This window comes from Adiantum capillus-veneris, chromosome 5, assembly GCF_014529385.1.
Source record: "Adiantum capillus-veneris isolate H3 chromosome 5, ASM1452938v2, whole genome shotgun sequence".
NCBI lineage: Eukaryota > Viridiplantae > Streptophyta > Polypodiopsida > Polypodiales > Pteridaceae > Adiantum > Adiantum capillus-veneris.
In genome coordinates, this window is record NC_140935.1 from 156003900 (window position 1) to 156024755 (window position 20856).

At 44.6% G+C, this 20856-nt stretch overlaps 1 protein-coding gene across 2 annotated transcripts in view; it reads left to right on the forward strand.

Moving 5' to 3' along the window:
• LOC147458356 (pentatricopeptide repeat-containing protein At1g07590, mitochondrial-like) overlaps window positions 1–14893 on the forward strand; it is a 54279-nt gene extending 39386 nt beyond the window's left edge. For both annotated transcript variants that reach the window (XM_086513009.1, XM_086513010.1), the window contains one exon: window positions 12827–14893. In XM_086513009.1, coding sequence (XP_086369135.1) covers window positions 12827–14113 — 1287 coding nt within the window. In that variant the 3' untranslated portion in view covers window positions 14114–14893. The remainder of the gene's footprint in view (window positions 1–12826) is intronic.
• The last annotated feature ends 5963 nt before the right edge of the window (window positions 14894–20856 follow it).

Genomic DNA, 20856 nt, shown 5'->3' on the forward strand with positions numbered 1-20856 from the left:
CGTATGCGACATCGTAGGAGACATGGCAGTCTCAGAGATGTATGTAGTGATGCCATGGACTCAGTTGCTTTGACAGTTGAGGCAGATGTAGTGTCGGAGTATACCAGTGACGGGGATGTCACTTTTACCTCGAGCTATGCACGAGATGCTATACATGTGGATAGTGCACTCCCTTCGCAGTGGTTGCTAGACGCAGATGCTATGTTTCATGTCACGCCGCATCGTAAACGGTTTTGTAGCTATTCTAGCGGGATGCTTGGCAGTGTACGTTTGACCGATGGATCGGTGCATGCGATAGCAGGTGCAGGAGATGTGAGACTGTCATTACCGAGTGGTGCATCTTACTTGTTACGACATGTGCGCTATGTACCAGATTTGACAGTGAGTTTGATCTCGATTGGTCAGCTTAGAGATTGTGGATGTCAGATTTCGCTACGAGAGCGAGATTTTGTGATGCATTTGGGTTCGCTAGTGATTGCAAGAGGTGCCAGGAGTGGTACAGGTTACCCATTGCATGTGGATCACGGGAGAGACGGTGTTGTCTGTGTGATTATGCAGCCAGGTAGAGAGCGAGAGAGCAGGCGAGTCTCTTTTGCTTGTGGGCTGCAGGATGCTTTGCATGGAGTGCAGAGCAGTGACCTTGTTGTGCAAGTTGCGTCTACGGATGCACAGGTAGAGCAGGACAGCTCTAGTGAGTCACAGCAAGATGAGTCATTAGAGGTGATGACAGAGATGACTCACATGGATGTTGAGATGTCGGCTATTGTCGAGTCATTTCTTGATATGCTTATACCAGAGCTTGATGCAGATTCAGGACAGATGGATACTCTTGGTACACATGTGATATGTGGTGGGCACGAGGAGTCACTCCAGAGCTCGGAGTCAGAGTGCCATGGTCTCTATGACAGGGGACAGGATTGCCATGAGTTGACTTCTGAGTTGGAGGTGGCAGAGATTGCCAGGGTTGCATCAATGTTCGTGTCCTCATGTACGAGATGCTGATCTCGAGGCCCGACATAGCAACTGCAGTGGGAGCATTTGCAGCAGGGTTGATTAGTTGTTCGATGACTGATCTCGGCATAGAGCATAGGGGAGGTTTGCAGGTATTGGACCGATACTTGCAGGAGTGCATGAGCTCTTGTAGACTATTTGCAGAGCTTGGAGCTAGCTCTGTGTGGCTTCCGCAGCGGGATGTTTGTCTATCAGTAGAGCCGGATGCACTAGCTCATCAAGAGTCAGTGGGCATAGGTTGAGAGAATATCTCACCTTCTATTAGTTGTACACTAGTAGATCTTGCTTAAAGGCACATTGGCCTATAAGTGGGAGGTTGTTGGGGTTAAGGCCTATGTGCCTTGATCGGTCGCGCAGGTCATGGGCGCCCGCCCACTGTTACCCTATACTTATAGTGAGTATACTGTATAGGGGGAGCTGCCAGTTCACAGTCTCCCCACCCATATCGTATGTGCGTCTCCTTCTCTCTCTCTGACTCTCCGTCTGTGGTGCTCCCCGATCCCCTTCACAAGGATGGGAAAGAAAGAGCTCTTCTCAAAGCATGGGGTAGCATCAACAACCAACGGGCTCTTATTTTGTTTAATCTTGGCAGTACAAACAATTTCATCTCCACAAAGCTAGCTGATGACCTAAATCTACAGCCCAACCGTTTTGGAGTTTCTATTCAAGCAGTATCTGCTTTCAAAGGACAAAACTCCAGTTCTACTCCAATCATAGGGAAGCTGAATTTATAGGTCGACAACTACAAAGATCAAGAGTCTTTCTTACTAGCTTCATTGGAAGGGTGTGATGTCATCTTTGGAATGCCTTGGCACTACAAGATGCATCCCATTCTTGACTATGCTCAGAAAACTTTATCCTTTGATCATAAAGAAAAGCAATATATTGTACTTGCGGACACTCACTTGGGCTTTCTAACTTGCATTTCTAAACGCGGGTTGAAAAGGCCTCATGAATGAAGACCATGATCGAATCAAGAATAGTACTAAGGGAACCCTTCCAAGTTGCATGTCAAAATGCAAGTTGGAAAGGCCAAGTGACCATACCATTTTCCAAACACCAAGAGCAGTCGTGCTCTTGAACTTTGACCATTGTTTCTCCATGAAAAGGCTTAATAATTCTCATCGCCAATCACATTGCAATCAAGAAAGTAATTAAAAATTGTGTTTCAGCATACTTAATTTTTGCAAGAGAGAGAGATGTGTCTTCTTCACAACTTTTTTCCTCTTTAGAGAAAAAAAGAATTAAGTTACTAGAAAGGTTTGAAGATTGTTTTGCAGATGAACTTCCCAATGAACTCCCACCTTCTCGTCCTGAGGATCATACAATTGATTTCATCCCATGAAGTTCTCCTCCAAATCAGCCCCCTTATAGAGTCAGTTTAATGCAGCAAGAGGAGATCCTCAAGCAGATTAACAAACTCTTGGAGAAGGACTTAATAAGGCCTAGTACTTCTCCATATTGTTCACCTGTCTTGTTAGTACAGAAAAAGGATGACACATTCCGTCTGTGCATAGACTATAAATCTTTAAACAAGATCACAATCGAGAATCGATTCCCAATCCCTCGTATTGATGACATTCTTGATAAGCTACAAGGAGCAAGTGTCTTTAGTCGTATAGACTTGAAGAGCAGGTATCATCTAGCTCCTCAGGATGTGCATAAGACTTCATTTAGAACAACCTTCGGGTTGTATGAATTCTTAGTGATGCCTTTTGGACTCATTAATGCACCAGCCACATTCAACAGAATGATGGATAGAATCTTCTATATAAAATAGAATATTTACAGGAGTTTTCTTCGATGACATCTTAATCTTCGTAGAGACAGAAGAAGAACGCTATAAACATCTTGCATTAGTGTTTGAAGAATTACGGAAACACAAATTATTTTGTGAATGCTAAGAAGAGTGAGTTCTCTCTAAAAGAAATTTAATACTTGGGCCATATAGTATCTCACAACCAAGGCGAATGGACCCTGATAAAATTCAAGCAGTTGTAGAATGGCCTACACCAACTACAGTACATGACGTACGAAGTTTTCTCGGTTTCTGTTCCTATTATCGGTGTTTCATTTGAGCCTTTACCGCCATAGCGGGTCCTCTCCATGATCTGACAAAGACGCGGATTCCCTTCTATTGGGGACGTGGACAAAAAGAGGCTTTTGAAAAGCTTAAGTATCTACGCAGTCACGAACCTGTTCTCACCGGCCCTGATCTTCGCAAACTTTTCAAGGTGTACTGCGATGCAGCTAAAGATTGTGTAGGAGCAGTTTTGAACCAAGAGGGTCACGCCATAGCCTACGAAAGTCGGCGCCTTAGAGATGCAGAGTTGCATGCTTCCATTTATGAGAAAGAGCTAATGGCAGTAGTTCATGCTCTTTCCATTTGGAAACATTATTTTTTAGGAGCATAATCAAGACAGATCATCAGAGTCTTCGCTACATTCTCACACAGAGAAAGTTATCAGAAAAACAAATGAGATGGGCCAACTTTCTTTTAATGTTCCATTTTTAGATTTTACACACTTCTGGGACAAAGAATATAGTTGCAAATGCTCTCTCCAACCGTCCAAAGATCAATGCAATGCCAACTATTTATCATGAGGAATTAGAATCTCTTAGTGAGATGTATCCTCAAGATCCAGACTTCGCTACAATTTGGGCAGGCATCCAAAGATCAATGCAATGACAACTATTTATCATGAGGAACTAGAATCTCTCAGTGAGATGTATCCTCAAGATCCAGACTTCGCTACAATTTGTGCAGATCTTCAAGTTGGTCACTTAAGGCCACCTTATTCCATTCGGGATAATACACTCTATCATCAACAAGCGATATGCATAGCTCAGCCCTCAAGACAGAAGGTGATGGATGAAGCACACAATTCCCCCTATGCCGGGCATCGGGGAATTGCTGCTATCACTAGTGCCCTTGATAGATATTTCTTCTGGCCAACACTTTGGGCGGACATTGAAAAATATGTATGCGAGTGTTTAGTATGCCAAAAAGTGAAATATGACAGACATAAAGTTTATGGAAATCTTCAGCCACTCCCTGTGCCTAACACGCCATGGGAAAGTATTGCCATGGATCTTATTATGGATCTTCCTAGATCCAAGAATGGAAATGATGCAATCTGGACTATAGCAGACAGATTCAGTAAGCAAGCACATTTCCTTTCGGTTAAGAAGATAATCAAAGCTGATTACATGGCTAGAATATTTCTCGCTCAAATTTTTAAACATCATGGATTGCCAAAGACTATGGTCAGCGATATAGATCCTCAAATGACTAGTCTATTTTGGCAAGCATTGTTCGAGAATTTGGAAACTAAGCTTGATTTTTCATCAGCTTATCATCCTCAAACAGATGGTCGAAGTGAAATTGCTAATGTCACTGTTTTAGACCTTATCAAGTGCTATGTTTCGGAAAGACAATCCGAATGGGAACAGTCTTACCCTTAGTTGAGTTTGTGTATAATAATACCATACATTCCTCAATTGGTAAAGCTCCCTTCGAAACTGTTTATGGGAAGCCACTTTTGCTTCCTATTATGGTTATCAAAGAAAACATCTTTGCCGCAAACGAATTGTACGCGATATTGATACCGCCTACAAGCAAGTAAAGCAAGCGAATCTTCGTACTCAAGAGCAGCAGACGAGAAAAGCGGACAAGCATAGAAGAAATCTCAATCTTGAAAAAGGACAATACGTCCTACTTAAGAAAGCGGGTCGGAAAAGGGAAGGTTGTTAAACTTTTCCATAGATTTTACGTGTAAGGATTCTAGTTGCTAATCCTTAATTAAGTACTTAAACTCATGATTAAGACTTAAGAAACTTGAACTGAACTCAGAAACAAGACTCAGAAGACTCTGTGTTGATTAATTGAATGTGTGATACAAGGGCTCCTTATATAGGAGACGAAGAGACACAAATGAAAAGACACGTCTCCCGTTGGAGAGACATGACTTTAGATGTAAAGACACATCTTTTCGGCGAAGAGCTGCAACCATTGGGTGAGGAGTCGCACCCGTAGAGCGAAGGGGTGTGACCAGTCTTTGAAGGAGTGTGGCTTCTGGTGAAGAGACACATCTCTTGGGCGAAGGGGTGTCACCATCCAAGCGTAGGGGTCCTCCATGGCATGGCACTTTGCGTATCTGCACCTAGGAGTGTATGTAATACTGCAACATAGTCACAATCGTGACATTCCCTCCCATTTAAAATGAGAGCCCGTGTCGAAGAAATGACTTTTGATGTTGATAGAACTCCGGAGAAGCATTGAATCTTCGAAAATCTTCAATCTTTGAGTTTTTGGAAACCTTTGTTTTGAACCTTTGCTTCTTGCGAAACCTTTTTGCTTTTACTGCTAAATCCCATGTCGTTGCATTATTCAAAGACTTTTTAGAGGAATCTAGCATTATCAGGTTGACTGCAACAAGAGATTGATCTTCAAAATTCTTCATGCAATGTAAGATTTTTGGTTTAAAATTTTCTAGTAACTGCAAAATATTTGGGGAAGAGGAAATCTTCTCAAGGTACTCTTCAGATTGGGTAACTTCAACTTTATGAATCAATGGATAGGATTTTGGCTTGAGACTGTAATCATCTTCCAATAATGAATCCCAAAATTCTTCAGAATCATCTTCAAAAACTATCACTCCATGACTTGCAATTGGCATATCATCATCCAGCAAAGAATCAAAGAAAGCATAGTCGTCTTCAAACTCAGAATCTGCAACTATGTCCTCATCTTTGTTTGGTAACGAAGTATCGCTTGGAAAAACTTCTTGCTTGAAATCATCTTTGTCTTCAGCAAGTGATTCAGGAGAAGTTAATGAATTCAAAAGTTCATCAATTAGAATTTCTGCATCTGCATCGGAGGTTATATTTGCTTCATAATCCTCTGTATCATGTCGTTTGACTAGTACACGTGAGGCTTGAATCACTCGTTCCGCATGATAAAGCCCGTGTAAAACCAGTTTATCTTTGAACAAATTGATAGTATGTTCTCGAAAGCCAATTGCTGGATCATATTGGAATAACCAATGCTGACCAAGAATCATGTCGTAGTAAGATAAAGGCATTACCTCGAAATCTAGTTGATCTGCATAATCTTGAAAACGAAAACTGCAATTGTCGAACTGTCTGATCACAAGTTAAAATTGATCCATCTGCTAATTCCACATCATAAAAGTAAGATGTCTTCTGAGTTGGCAAGCCAAGCTGTTGAACTATTTGAGTGTTGACGAAATGATTCGAACATCCGCTGTCCACCAAAACATTGATGGAACGATCGTTGTTAGTTCCAAGAAGGCTCAGAACTTGCTTTGAAAGAGGCTCTAAAATTGAAGAATTGCACTGAGCATGCTTCATAAGAATAGTCGTATCCTCTGAGACACGAATCGTATTGACCACTGATTTTCCTTTATCCTTAGCAGAATCTGGTTGTTCAGCATTGATGATGTTTCCATGTTGGAATTTCTTATCAAACTAGATGGATTTGGTTTCTTTGGTCATTGATCTATGGTCACCACCGCAAATTGTACATAAACCATCCTTCTTTGAAATCGAAAAAGCATTTGACGAAGAGCCTTGCTGAGTATTGGAATGCTGATCTTGAGAAAAATCACGTCCTTTACCACGATCAAGTGGAGGAACATTTGAAGAAGATCTGCTTTGAGATTGTCGATCTTGAGAATAGAACCTTGAAGTTGATTAAGGTTGCGTTGTTTGCTGTCTGAATTGAGACTAATATTGCTGACTTTGGGTATAGTTGTCTCTGCGATCGCGCTTTGAAAAGCGAGCGCTATTTGAAGATTTGTCGCTGGGAGAAAATTTCGTGTAGGGTGTCGATTATCGCTAAGACGCTCCACATAGGCAAATGCAGCATCCAAGGTGGTAGGGTTGTATTTGTGCACATCGTCCTTCAGGTTGGGTTCGAGTCGTCGATAAAGCTCTAAAGTTTATCAGAGGGACTAAGGGTCTCTATCTTCAGAGTTAGCCTTTGGAACTCTGTGACGTACGTGGCCAAGGAACTTGTCTGGCTCAAGCGGCGAAGAGAGGACCGGACATGAAAATCCGCATTGGTAGGCTCGAACGCCTTGCGAATAGCACGCCAGAATTTATTCCAAGAAGGTGTGTGTTTACCATCAGCAACCCGTCGTTGCCACCAAAGAAATGTTGTGTCCTTGAGCAGAGAACTAGCAAGTGCAACTTTTTTACTCTCGACCAAGTCCGTGTTGGACAAGTAGACCTCCATTTTGAATAGCCATTGGTCCAGCACGCGCTTGTCGCGGCGACCAGTGTATGGTTCCGGCAGTTTAATATCAAGCTTCTTCTTGTGCAGCATTAAATTTTTTGTAAAGTAATTGAAGTTCGCGATTATCTATCTCTTCAGTTGGATCTGGTTCGTTTGGTTCGTCCACTGAAGCTTCGGAAGAGGTGTGGAAGATGCTGCATTAGTTGTTCGAGCAGTCATAGGACGAGTCTGAGAAGTATTTTGCGTCTGCGTCTCATCCAAGCGAGTGTGAAGTGATGCGAGGCTTGTGGAAAGTGTGGCCACCTGCTCCTTAATAAGAATAAGTGCATCGTTAGATTGACCACCTCCATCCTGAGAATTCGGCATGGTTACGTCTTAAAGGGAACTCTCAAACAGATGCAGGTTCTGGTTCGGGAACTTTTGGGACGGGTGCTCCGAGTGAAAATTCTGTTCTGAACGGGTTCGGCTCTGGGGTTGGGTAATAATCTCGAATTAACTACCACTTCGGGTGCAAAGTGTTTTTTTTTTAAAGACTCAGAGAACAGTGTTCAGAATTCGTCGCCGGCTATGATGGCAAAAAGGCTCGCACACACAAAGTGCACACAAGGCCAACGCGGGAGAGTGGAAGAGAGGGTGACGTCGGCTGCATGTTGATCTGGTGGGTTTTCTCTTTGTTTTTGTTTTTTTTTGAGTTAGTTTATTTGGGGGTTTATATGATCAAGTGAGTGAGTTCACATGGGCTTTTTTTTAAAATTGTGTAAATTTTGGGGATTGGCCAGCCATTCAATCATTCAAATTGAGGTTAATTTTAATACCATATCACTTATTGGCTGCCATCGTAAACACTGCCCAACGGAAAAAAAAATAAAGGCCAGCAAAAGAAGGCAACGCAGGAAGATTTTGCCGCTTAGGAATTGCTGCCGCTTGGTGAAAGGGTGCGCTTTGGGAAAGGATGTGCTTTGGGAAAGCATGCGATGCTATAAGTCTTCAGCAAAAGGGTACACGCAACCAGTGTTTCAGAATTTCAGCCCAGCACTTGCAGCATAATCAGCCCAATGTTCGCTGCATACTCTAGGAAAGGGGTGCATGGAAGGGGTAGCCAACGAAGAGACATGTGTCGAAGAGTCACTTGCGTATGCCGAAGGGCATGGCGAGGGGATGTGTGGCTGAAGGGGTGCAATGAAAAGGTAAGTCACCCAGAAATTGCTTGCTGTGTTTGCTGTACGAACTGAGATAAGCCTATATTCAGGCCAAATTTAGGAAGAGGTACCTCGAAAAGGCACATGTGATGGTGTTCCAGGTAAAGGTATATTCACAGCAAAATTCCCCAAGAGGTGCACCCCGTTCACTCTGGAGCCCTCACACGCTCTAAGACCGCTTCACACGCATCACTGGTATTTTGTAGTTATTATTAGTCAATAAACAGATACCAGTGTTACCTCGTTCCGGCGGGAGAGAAATTGGATTCCATCTTTCTTCTGCTTCCATGCAACTCCGGGAAGGGGGTAGAGTGTAGCTGCAGGGGTGAGAGGCTCACAACCTTTGAAGTTCGGGTCTCGGGAATTTTTTTTTTCTCTGATACCACTGTAAGGATTCTAGTTGCTTAAGTACTTAAGACTTAAGAAACTTGAACTGAACTCAGAAACAAGACTCAGAAGACTGTGTGTTGATTGTTGAATGTGTGATACAAGGGCTCCTTATATAGGAGACGAAGAGACACAAATGAAAAGACACGTCTCCTGGTTTCGAGTGTACAGACATTAGGTTGAGTGCTCGCATTATGTCCGGCATGTGTGAACCAACCATGCGTGTGAACACACCCTTAGTTGAAGGGAGGTTAAGAAGTCCTATAAATAGGATTGAGGTCTTATTTGTGACACATCTTGTGTGATCACCACACTTGGACTCTAGGCCCTTGGCAGGTCTACCCACCCACCTGCTTGGTGTGGGCTTGGTGATATGGGACACCAGCCCTTGTGGTAGAGGCTAGCCCGTTGGCTGCAAGCATCTGGGCTTGGGGGTGAGCCCGTATCGGCTCTACGGTTGGGAGGTGAGTTTGATGTCCGCTCTGTATGCTTGTCTTTGTGTGAGTATGGCTTGTGTCATGTCATGTGTGCAAGATGGATCCGGCGAGGGACTAACATCATAGGTGCCAAAAGGCACTGCCCCAGACGGGGCTCTCATATCTCTCCACCTTCCCATGCCTATATAGGCCATTAGCAGAGCTATTTGACCCACACCTCTAGCCCTATGGCCTAAATAAATAGGTGGAAATCTGATAAATGTGGGAAAATGGGGTACAACAAGCCCTAGGGTACTGAGTAAGCTTGTAGCTTCCTGGAGAAAAAACTACCTAGGCCTATTGAAGACAAGACACACATGGAGAACCACTCTCAAGGACCAATACAAGGTTGCACATGACCAGAATAGGCAAATGTCGACCTCACTCGGTCGGGCACAATCACAAAACAACCCTCAGTTCCTATCTCCCGACCGTGGCAGATACTAGGACGGACTCAATGGGTCTAGAGAGATGCCAAACTCTTTACCCCCTGCTCCCCTCCGAGCTCCTGGAAAGGAAGACATGCAAGAAGTTAAAGTGAGCAATGTGGAAATGTATTATGAGGGTTTTGTGGACAATGAATTTTGCAACAATCTCCTGTCGGATAGTTTTTGGCAAGGAGTTGGAGTGAGCAATCTGCAATTGTAATGTGAGGGTTTTGTAGACGACAATTTTTGCAACAATCTTCGAGGTCAAATAGTTTTAGAAGTATACCGTCCCACCGTTGTTTGCGAAAGCTGTGTGCAAAGTAAAAAGTTTTATACATGGGTGAACCCATGCTCTGCCAAGAATCTGCTCTACCAAACTGACTTACTCGTCATTGTTACGATAATTCCACACTGTGTGCACTTGTAAAAGATTTCGTTGCTGATTTCTTTAAGAGATAGCATCAAACTGAGGGTAATGGCATAAACTATTGGCCTCTAAATCATTTTCTCATGTCACAAAAGTGATGATGTGGCATGCCCACACTCGACCTTGAAAAGAAAAGTTGTTCAATACCCGACTTGCTGGGCCCAAGTCGTATTGTACTTGCTCGTGATTCGAGGCTAAAAATGTGGCTCAATTCCCGGATTTGTATGGATTTACTGATGTGGTACTTTTTGGAGCTTTTTTGGACACCATTGTGAAAGGAGATGATTTTAAGTTGATTTTTGTGCTTTTGGCACATGCAAGACCCCTCTTCGAAGGGGAACTCCGCCTCTTCAGAGTCGACTCATCTTCAAGCGTCAAGTGTGAAGTTTTGGTTCCAGTTGTTTAGAAGTCTGTATCAATTGTTTTTCTCGTTGGCACGTGGTGCTGGCTGGTTACAATGGTATCAGAGATCAACAGTTTGCTTTTTAGCAAGCAAACTGGTCCTACTTTCAGACTTGCAATTGGAATTAGGGATTTTGAAATAATACAAGGCCCCTTGTAAACGGGTGACATGACTTGCTCCAAGCATCCACAAGGCAGCCTACCACAATCAAAGACTTGTAAGGAGGGTGGTCTCTCAGTCAAGTTCTTTTTATTTATTGGAGCTAAAGGCACAAAGAAAGCCTTGCATTTTCTACAATAGTTTGACAACGTCCACTCTCTCATACATTACACGAGGAATCTAAAATTTCTCGTGCAACATTTCTCAAAGACGATGCTTTGCAGCGGAGGAGTTCTTTGTCTACCAAAGCTCATTGTTTAAGAGAAATTTTGTCCGTAGTTATCTTACATCTCTCTTTGAAGTTATTGATGGTCCCCAACGACACTTTAGAGTATTACAATTAGAGATTTTGGGATGTGTATTTGCCAATGTCATTCTTTAAAAATTTGACTCTAGAAGGCTAGTGTGAGAGATGCATTGTTGGATTGCCTTCATTGCTTTACGAATATTACGGAGCATACAACAGGTGGCTATAAGCTAACTGAGAGACACCATGTTTGAGAATATTGTTTGCAATTATTTGAACTTGTCCTACCTTGGACCTTTTTGAACCTTGTCTGAATATTGTCTAAACTAGTTTGATATTGAGTAAACTTGCTTGTATCCGTATGGTATTTGTCTGAACCTACTTGACTTGTTTGGACTAGATGGAAATCGAGAATCTATAAGATGCACCCTGAGCGGTTTAGACCGAGTATAAGGGTTGGACTGTGTCTAGGGTTATTTGTATGTGGACAAGAGTCCAGAACCTGTACCTTAGACTTGGCGTAACGCTTGGAGAGTCCAGAACCCAGTATAATGGTTGCTGAGACCTGGTTTAAATGTTGAACACGTACAAAACCTGTTCTTGCCAACTGTCAACATTGCGTGCAAATGTGTCACCCAAAGAATCTCAACAAATGTGGTGTTGTACACCAAGAATCTTGCCCATAAGATGCAACAAAGTAGCAATAGGAACATTGCCAAAATGAGCGTGCCAAAGAATAGTGTCATCATTGTGGAAAGTGCTTTGGAGTTAGCGAACGACCAATGCAAATGTGACTCCTGAAGTGGCAAGCTAGAAGAGAAAGACTATTTACAATACAGGCCTCCTCGATAACCATTAGCCACAACAGAGAGGTCCCTCCTATTGATCACTTCAATGAATTCATCATTAAAATAAACTCCAAGACCATTAGGAGTTGCTTTGGAGATGGGAGAACAAGTTGGTTGATAGCTTAGGTACATGAAACACATCATTTGAGACTGCATTATCAATAGAGACAACAATCATAGGCACAATAACTAATGAAGAGATAGTCTGATAGCTCTCCATGCCATGAGAAGTGTGAGACATGTGATTGTGACGGTGATGTGAGAGGATTCCCCTTTATCACCTATCCACTCACTCTTTGCCACGGCCTTAATGGTTTCCTTGGATTTGGCTTTATTTTCAGCAGTGAACTTCTTGGGAGATCTCGTCAAGACGACCATTCTTTCCACAAAATGGGCATTAACGGGGTCCTTCGGAACCTTTGTTGGGTGTGGAACCTATATTATTCTGAGCAATGAGAGCATTGTTTCACTTGTTTGTTCTCTTATTAAAGTGCTTTGTCATTTAAGAGAGATGATTTACATAAGAAAGAAAGGGCAACTTGAAGAGTAATGGTGTCACAGAAGGTCTAGAGATGAAGGAAGCTTAGGGAGGAGCTTGTGGACTGGATTGGTCCACTGGGAACCACACCCTTCCAGCTGCCACTTTTTCTGTGAGAACTCTCTGATCTTCTGAATATTGTTGTTGCTCTCTGAAATGGTAAGCTCATCCAATTCCTTTTCAAGTTTTGCAAGCTTGGTGGGAGAGAGAGTTTGGTTTCTTAAGGTCAAGGTTCAAGTTTATCCTCCCTTTGTATATGCCACCAACATGAACTTAATGTGACTGATCTCAAAGAATTAAGAGAGCAGGAAGTTGGATAGGGGGCTATTTAGATTCAAAATGTTCTGTAGCAAAGATTTAGAGCCCCTCTGGGTCCCTATGGTAATTTATAATTCTTCTCAGGGTTTTAATTCGGTTCTAATGGTTATTTTAACTTGATTGCAGCTATTGGACTGGATCCAGACGGAGAAGCCTTTCGAGATGGTAGACATTGATCATGCCATTTACATGGATCTCATTTGCAAGACTGAAGGCTGCAAGAAAGGATCAAAATATCTTCAACAAATTCCCAAGACATTGCAAAGCAGTATGATTTACAGTGCTCTTCTTGCAGCATATATTGAGCACGACATGGAAGATAGTGCTAAACAGCTTCTTTTGCAAGCAAGGTCGTTAGATGTGACAGAGCAGACATTCTTATTCAATCAGCTGCTTCTCTTCTACAAAGGGAAGGGCAGAATAACTGATGTTTCTCGTTTGCTAAAAGAAATGGAGGACCTTGGTGTGGATGCAAATTTGAGTACTTACAATATTGTATTAGATCTGAGGGCAAGAAAAGGTGATCTTTCTGGTATGCAGAATTTGTGGAATCATCTAGAAAAGGCGACAGACATTAAGCCTGATGCTGCATCATATGCTATACTTGCGAAGGGCTATATGATTCTGGGCTTGTTTGACAAAGCTGAGCGTGCAGTCAAGCAGATCGAAAGAAGTCCTTGCCCAAATAAACGTGCGGTATACAGATGGCTTCTCAAACTGTACGGTCAGTTAAAAAGAGAAGATCATTTAGAGAGGGTTTGGGACATGCTAAAGAATATCTCCAAGTCCTTAGTTGATGACTATTCAATCATGGTTGAGTCACTTGGGAAGGCAGGTGCGGTTAACCGGGCAGAAGAGCTGTTCAAAGAGGGTGTAAGTAAGTTGGGTATCAAGCGTCTCCATCAGTATCACACACTTATTTCTGTGTATTTGAACCACGGTAAGATCCAGAAGGCAGAGTCTTTGGTGACTGAATTGACAAAGCATGCTTTCAACCCTGGATCTGCCACTTATCACCAGCTTATTGAGCTGTATGCCAAAAGCGGGGATGAGAAGAGAGCCATGGAGACCCTTAGAAAAGCACAGGATGCCAGTAAAGTGTTTTCATGGCAAAAGCCATGGTATGCCTCCTATCTGACCATGCTAGAGATGTTTGGGAAGAAAGGTGATGTCGAGCACGCGGAGCTAATAGTGAAAGAGTTAAAAGATACAGGATATCCCTGTACTTTCAAGATGTACAGTGCTCTGCTCAAGGCCTATGTGAAGGCAAAGGTAATGCCGAAGGGCTTTCTTGATAGAATGCGCGCTAATGGGACAGTTCCGAATTCCTCTATCAGGGAGGACTTGGAAAAGATCATGGATAACAGGAGGGAGTTATATGAGGTATATGGAGCCAAGCGTTATCTACATTGATGGTGTCATTGGGGCTCAAGTTCACCTACATGCAAGTATGCCGCCTCCTTGGTCAGGTTTGGTGTATCAGAAGTACTTGTACAATGGAGCCACTTCATATAGATCATTCTATATCCTTCAGTTTCATTGAAGAGAGCATATTCAGCTTTCTCATGCTTGGCTCAAATCCTGAAGAAATTTGGTTTAGCATTCATGAATTTCCATGTCAGAGGTATATATTGTACATTTGCAACAGTTTTTGAGGGAGGTAAAGGTACAATGTTAACAGGAACTGAAAGCTGGAAATGCCAAATGGAGCACGAGCAAAGTCTTTTAGTAAGCAATGCATAAGAAATTCACAAGAGAGAACAAGCTGCAAAGGCTTGTTCTCAGTGCCGGGGAGGTACTTAAAGGCGTACATCGTGTTGAAAATTTCACATCGAGAGACTCCAAAGGCTGAGGATGGCCATAGCAGTTGCACCACCAAGGGTCGAATTTCCTTGGACTTTCAAAGACCAGGGTATTGGTGATGGACCTCCTCCCCACTGACATTCTTAGCGTGCCTACATAAGATGGTGTTTAATAGCGTGGTTCTTTGATGAAGCTTCTTGTTCACTTCCCTGTGCTTTTAATTGAAGAACTTCCAGCCCATAATTCTATTGTACAATTGGTTCATGACTAATCCCTTTTGCCCAAGCCTTGGATGAATGTATGCAATTCATGTAAAACTTTTTTGTGTGGGATGAATTTAGTTGAAGCTTAAATTTTTTCCAATGAATACGATGGTACTTTAGTGCACTAGGAGTCTTGTTCGTATTGCACATGGCCTTAGGAACAATCTCTGTGCAAAACAATGTGACATGTTTTTCTTAGCCATGTATGCTCAAGAAAATTCTCTTTTGCCTATTTTTGAGCTCTGCTATGCAGTGTATGGCTGCAAGAAAGCTCCTTTTGACATCTCAGAGAATAATGTAATGCATTGGAAAAGTACTAACCCCCCATTTGACATTAGTCAAATGGGGGGTTAGTCATTTCATATGCTCTTCTTGCCTCCTCCTCAACAAAGAAGAAGGCGAAAGCTCACGTCGGTATTTTAAAACAAAAAGCTAAAAAGGAGGTCATATGAGGCCCTTAAATAAAAGGTCCCACTACACCCCCAAAAAAAAAGGCATTTAAAAATTTGTACGACTTTTCCCTTCTCCTTTGAGGCATGTTTTAAAATACGCAAAAATTAGCATGTGAGCATGCTAATCATATCTCTCAAGCAATCCCTTTTCATGGAAGTTCTAGGTTGTAGCACGGATAATGTGTCGTGCTCTCTACAGTGGGTGCTCCTCAGTGCAATGTGCGTGACAATCTCACTCAAACAGACTGAAAACAAAGGAACAAATAGACAACAATTGAGCTCACAGAGACACAACAGTAGACCAGAACATATGACTCAACTATCTCAAAGAACTGATATAGACTCTGGCGTGGCAGCACACTCAGCTCCAGCCTAGGACTCACAGGTACAATGGGGGGTGTCGAGGCTCAGATGTGCCGGGATGGTGAATAAGTGCTCTGTGTATGGACTCTCTGCTCTCAACGACGATGCTGGACCATATTTGAAGAAGATGATGATCCTGACCCAACAGCTACTACTCACATGTACAATCATAAAGAGCCACCAACGGCTCATAAATGTCCAGTCAGCTAAGTCTATCTCCAAACTGAGTGGTGGTGGTGACCTGGCCACGATGTCCACTAGACCACCGTCGGTACCCTGCCACGTGTCACTCCCCAGCCCAGAGGGTCCGTCCAATGTGAACCAGACCAACTGTAACCAACTGGCCAATTGTCTGTCCTGTGAAGTGACACTGTAGCCCTGCTACAGTGTGCCCGCCACAAGACCGCTCACCGTCTCGGTGAGAGGAATATTGAAAAAACGGTGAAGGAAAACCACTAGGTATTGCATCCGTACATCTATCTTTAAGCAGGTGTTAGGCCCATGACCTTACATACCTCAAAAGTGGAGTTAAAAACACTGCACTGCTTGCAATTATCTTAAGCCTCTAACTAAGCAGGAACCCAATATGTATGATTGCATAGCCTAAGAATCTCAATTGGCAAAAAAATGAGGCTCTACAGCAAAGAGATAAGCTCAGTTTGATTCCAGCGCATCTTTATCTTCCTTAACCATAGTAATAGGAAAATGACCTGGTCCATGCTTGCAGTTGCAGATGAACCTTGCCACACTTTTTGCAACAACCTCTTCTCGAAAAGAGGGATGACCATAAGCCTGAGTAACACCGCAGTTAAGGTTAAGCTCCATCGTAATGGCAGAACGAAAAGCATTAATAGCATTGTGATGGCAACCAGGTGAATGCTTGAAATCCCTAAGGAAACAACCAAAAAGGCTCTTAAGCTTGTTGTTGTGATAGGATTACACAAAATTGCTCTCCCCCTTTGTGTCTCTGTCCATCTCTCGTGACGAAGGAAACAAAGCTAGAGGGCTGCTTGATAATCTAATTGCAGGAGGTCTCCATTTCCTCGCAGGAGAGAGAGAAGAGGATAGACAGTGGGGGCTGGGGGGGAACTTGCTGAGGCTGAGAGGGGTGGGGAGGGCTAGATAGAGTGGTGGAAGGGGGTGGGTAGGGGCGAGGGGGGGCTGGTTAGGGGCGAGGGGAAGGGAGGCGGTGGGTAGGGGCGAGGGCAAGGGAGGGGGTGGGTAGGGGCGAGGGTAAGAGAGGGTAGGGGCGAGAGAGGGTGGGTAGGGGCGAGTGTGTGTGTGTGAGGGGGTGGGTAGGGGCGAGGGTAAGAGAGAGGGTGGGTAGGGGCGAGGGGGGCTGGGTAGGGGCGAGGGAATGTGAGGGGGAGGGTAGGGGCGAGGGGAGCTCGTTAGGGGCGAGGGGAAGGGAGGGGTGGGTAGGGGCGAGGGGAGCTCGTTAGGGGCGAGGGGAAGGGCGGGGTGGGTAGGGGCGAGGGGGGTTGGGTAGGGGTGAAGGAATGTGAGGGGGCTGGTTAGGGGCGAGGGGAAGGGAGGGGTGGGTAGGGGCGAGGGCATGTGAGGGGGAGGGTAGGGGCGAGGGGAAAATGGTAGGGGGAGGAGGGGGTGTGAGGGGAAGGGTAGGGTGTAGGGGATAGGGGATAGGGGGTAGATGGGGCGAGAGAGTGTGAGGGGGTGGCCGATAGCAATTATCAATCTCCAATGCCAGATATGACCAGAAGAGTTCGTGTTCCATTGCAGACGAATTTGGTCCACTGGCTGAAAGTTGAGATGCTACAGAGCGCGGCAGTTGATGGAGAGCATGAGGAGGTACCATGAGCAAGACAACTATCATGAGCAGGGAATTCATCCAGCAGGACGTGCTGTGTGAAGGGAGTTCGCTAGACCCAGAGGAGAGCTTTATTTTGGTCGGAGAAGCAGACACCACTGGGGTTGATGTTTGAGGGGGGGTGAACTCCTGTGGAGGAGATTTCTTACTGCTTCTATGCTTCTTCATAGGCTCAGGTGGCTCATTAGGTTTAGTTATTGTGGAAACATTTGAAGAGGGTGTACCTTCAGGCAAAGAGTGAATAGAGACTCCATAACAAGGCATAGATTTGGTAGCCTCCAACCACTCCAGTAGATCTTCGTCTGACCCTTCAGGTGTAGTAGGTTGTTCTTTTTCAGGATTGGTTTACATTGACAAAGAAAATTGTTGCACCACTGGATCCATACCTCCTTCTAAGAGAATGGGTTGCATCGGAGAGCCAGAAGTATGTATCCACATTGCGTCTTTTCCCCAATCATGAAGTGCTTTAGTGTGTTCCAGCCATGGTCTTCCAATGAGCAAGGGAAATCCGCCCTCAACCTGGGGAAGACGAACCACAACAAAATCCAAGTTAAAAGTAAAGTCTAGTACTTGCAGAGTCACATTGTCCACTATGCCCACTAGGTAGACTGTCCGTTGGTTGGCCAATGTAACTGTGAAGGGAGCAGGGCAAGTAGGCTGTAGACCTAGAGCTAACATAGTGAACTCGGGCATCAGGTTGATGCCAGATCCACCATTTACTATCACTCCTGAGAATTGTTGACCCAAAACGGACATTGTCAGGCGAGGGCTTCTATAATCAGTGAGTGGAGCAGTGGGATTGGATATCATATAGGACTCTGATGGTCGCACTGGGAGGTGCCCGCCACTAGGACCTGATCCAAGATAAAGTGATTGAATAACAGCAAGGGTGTCACTTCTAAAATTTGCATCTAGTCGCAGCATGTCATAGAGGGACACTTGTTGGAAGGTGTTCTTCAAGACTGTCTCCTTCAAGACTGTCTCTGCTGTAAGCTTTTCCTGTTCTACCAGTGGTTTCTTGGGTACCTTGATCTTTTGTAGATCGGAAACTGCTCCAAGAAAGCATCATCAATATCGGAGAGCAAAGATTTGGATTCTTTCATGGCACTGGGGGATGGCTTGTTAACAGCTCTGCAGGCAGGGTAACCACTGGTGTGAGACTGTGTGGGGGAGTTGAACTTGCTGGAATGCTAAGACCGAGAGCGGCTCTCTGGGCCCGGGTGAGGACGCCCAATGGCTCCTCTGCCAACTGCGGCGGCTTATTTTGAGGGGTAACCATGTGGGTAGAAGGGGGCGGCTGAGAAACGGTGCTCACTGCTATCAAATTGAGCTTGGGAAAGGCAAACTCATTCTGGCTTTGACTTGAGTTCGAAGCCGTGGATGCACAAAGTTTAGGGCAATCCTTACTGTAGTGATCCTTCGTTTCAGGGCAATGGCGGCAAGGAGGGGACCCTTCTGGCAGGGGGCATTTGCTTTGGTAATGCCCATATTCCCCGCATCTGTAGCACAAAATGGGCCGATTCAAAGGGCGAGTCGAAGGGCGAGGTGGTCCTTGCTCTTGGTGCATTGAGTTGGAGGTGGAGGCATAGAAGCTTTGAGGTGATGAGGGAGCATGGGTATGATAAAAGCTCTGAGAGGGAAAAGTGCTCTACATACCTTGCATACGAGGGGCTGTCAGCAAAGGTGGCATATGGTGTGGATGGCCACAGGGAGAAACCATGTTGGATGTAGGTGCTAGCCCTTGCTGAAGAGTAGGACCAAGACTTTTCTGTCTTTGTCGCAATCCCTTGAGGTAATAACAGTCCTTGTCCTCATGTCCAGATTTTTCACAGAAGTGGCAGTAAACCCGAAGGGGGCATTCCTGTGGAGGGTGCCCTGGAGAGCGGCATGAGCTACACCAAACCGTAGCCTTAGTCTCTTGCTAACACTTGAGCTCTTCTAGCTCGCGCTTGATCTATTCCAATGCCTCATGATGTGGAGGCTTCTCTTGTCTAAGAGAGAAGGATCTCTCCTCTTGAAGAGCTCGCTGTAACTTTAGGGCTTCCAGTTCCCTGCTTAAAGAAGTTAATGGATCAATAGGACTTTCTGAAAACACAGAGGGGTTCTCTATGTGAGGGGAGTTGTTAAACAGCTTCCTAGCCCCCTCTATCCTAGTAGCAGCTGCGATGAACTCCTCCAGAGTGGTGTCGGGTCGGAGACGCTCTCGGAGTTTTTGCTGAGAAGTTTTGGGAAGCGCCTTCTCCACCCACTTCTTAACCATGAATTCACCGGTTTGCTGGGGAAGCTTGGAAACTAGAGACTTGGTTTTAGTCATAAGCTCTGCAAAAGTCTCCTCTGGCTGGAGCACAATGTTGGCCAACTCATCCAACACCTTCTCTTGGTAGTCACCTGGCCTGAATGCCGCACAAAACTGTTGTCTTAAGGCTGCCCAAGTTGCAAAATGGTTCTCTGCAAACTGGCTGTACTATTTGTCTGCTAAGCCATCCAAGGTAGATGGAAAGAGTACCAAATAAGCATCCTCTCTATTAAGACCACAACCCCTACTGAGAGATACAAATCTCCTTGCATGGTCGTCAACATCTTCTGAAGAGAGTCCTTTGAAGGTAGGGAACTTGATATTCACCTTGGCCAAAACACTTGCCAAAGCCTCCATGGCCCCTTGCTGAGCTTGTTGCTCAATAGCCTGTTGTAGCAGAATAGGAGAGAGATTTACTGGAGAAGGTGATCTGGAAGATGTGGAACCTGATGAAGGAATGGGTGATGTATGTGGAGGTATAGGTGATGAGGTCGATGGACTTCTACCAGGTACCAAAGGTCGTCTTCTGTTATAGTACTTCAGAGGGCTCAGTAGTGCGCTTTGACGCTCGACTGACCGCCTTGTATGTGTCATGCAGTCACCACCAATCCAAGCAAGCTTTGGGCAAGAAAACCTTGAATTGACTGAAGACTGGTCTAGACTCTACTAGACCAGGCAAGTGACTAGACCAGGCTGGACCAAGGACGAGACCAAGCTGGAACAGGGACGAGGTCTAGACTCGGTCGAGGAGAACTAGACCAGGGACGAGGACGAGGACTGGTTGGACCAGACAAGGTAGGCGAAGCTAGATAGACTCAACTAGCTTCAAGATTTGTACCTCACAGAGTGAGATTTCAGTTGAGGTCCTAGCGTGATCGCCAAAATGAGAGCACCTGTAGCGCGGATAATGTGTCATGCTCTCTACAGTGGGTGCTCCTCAGTGCAATGTGCGTGACAATCTCACTCAAACAGACTGAAAACAAAGGAACAAATAGACAACAACTGAGCTCACAGAGACACAACAGCAGACCAAACATATGACTCGACTATCTCAAAGAATTGATACAGACTCTGGCGTGGCAGCACACTCAGCTCCAACCCAGGACTCACAGGTACAATGGGGGTGTCGAGGCTCAGATGTGCCGGGATGG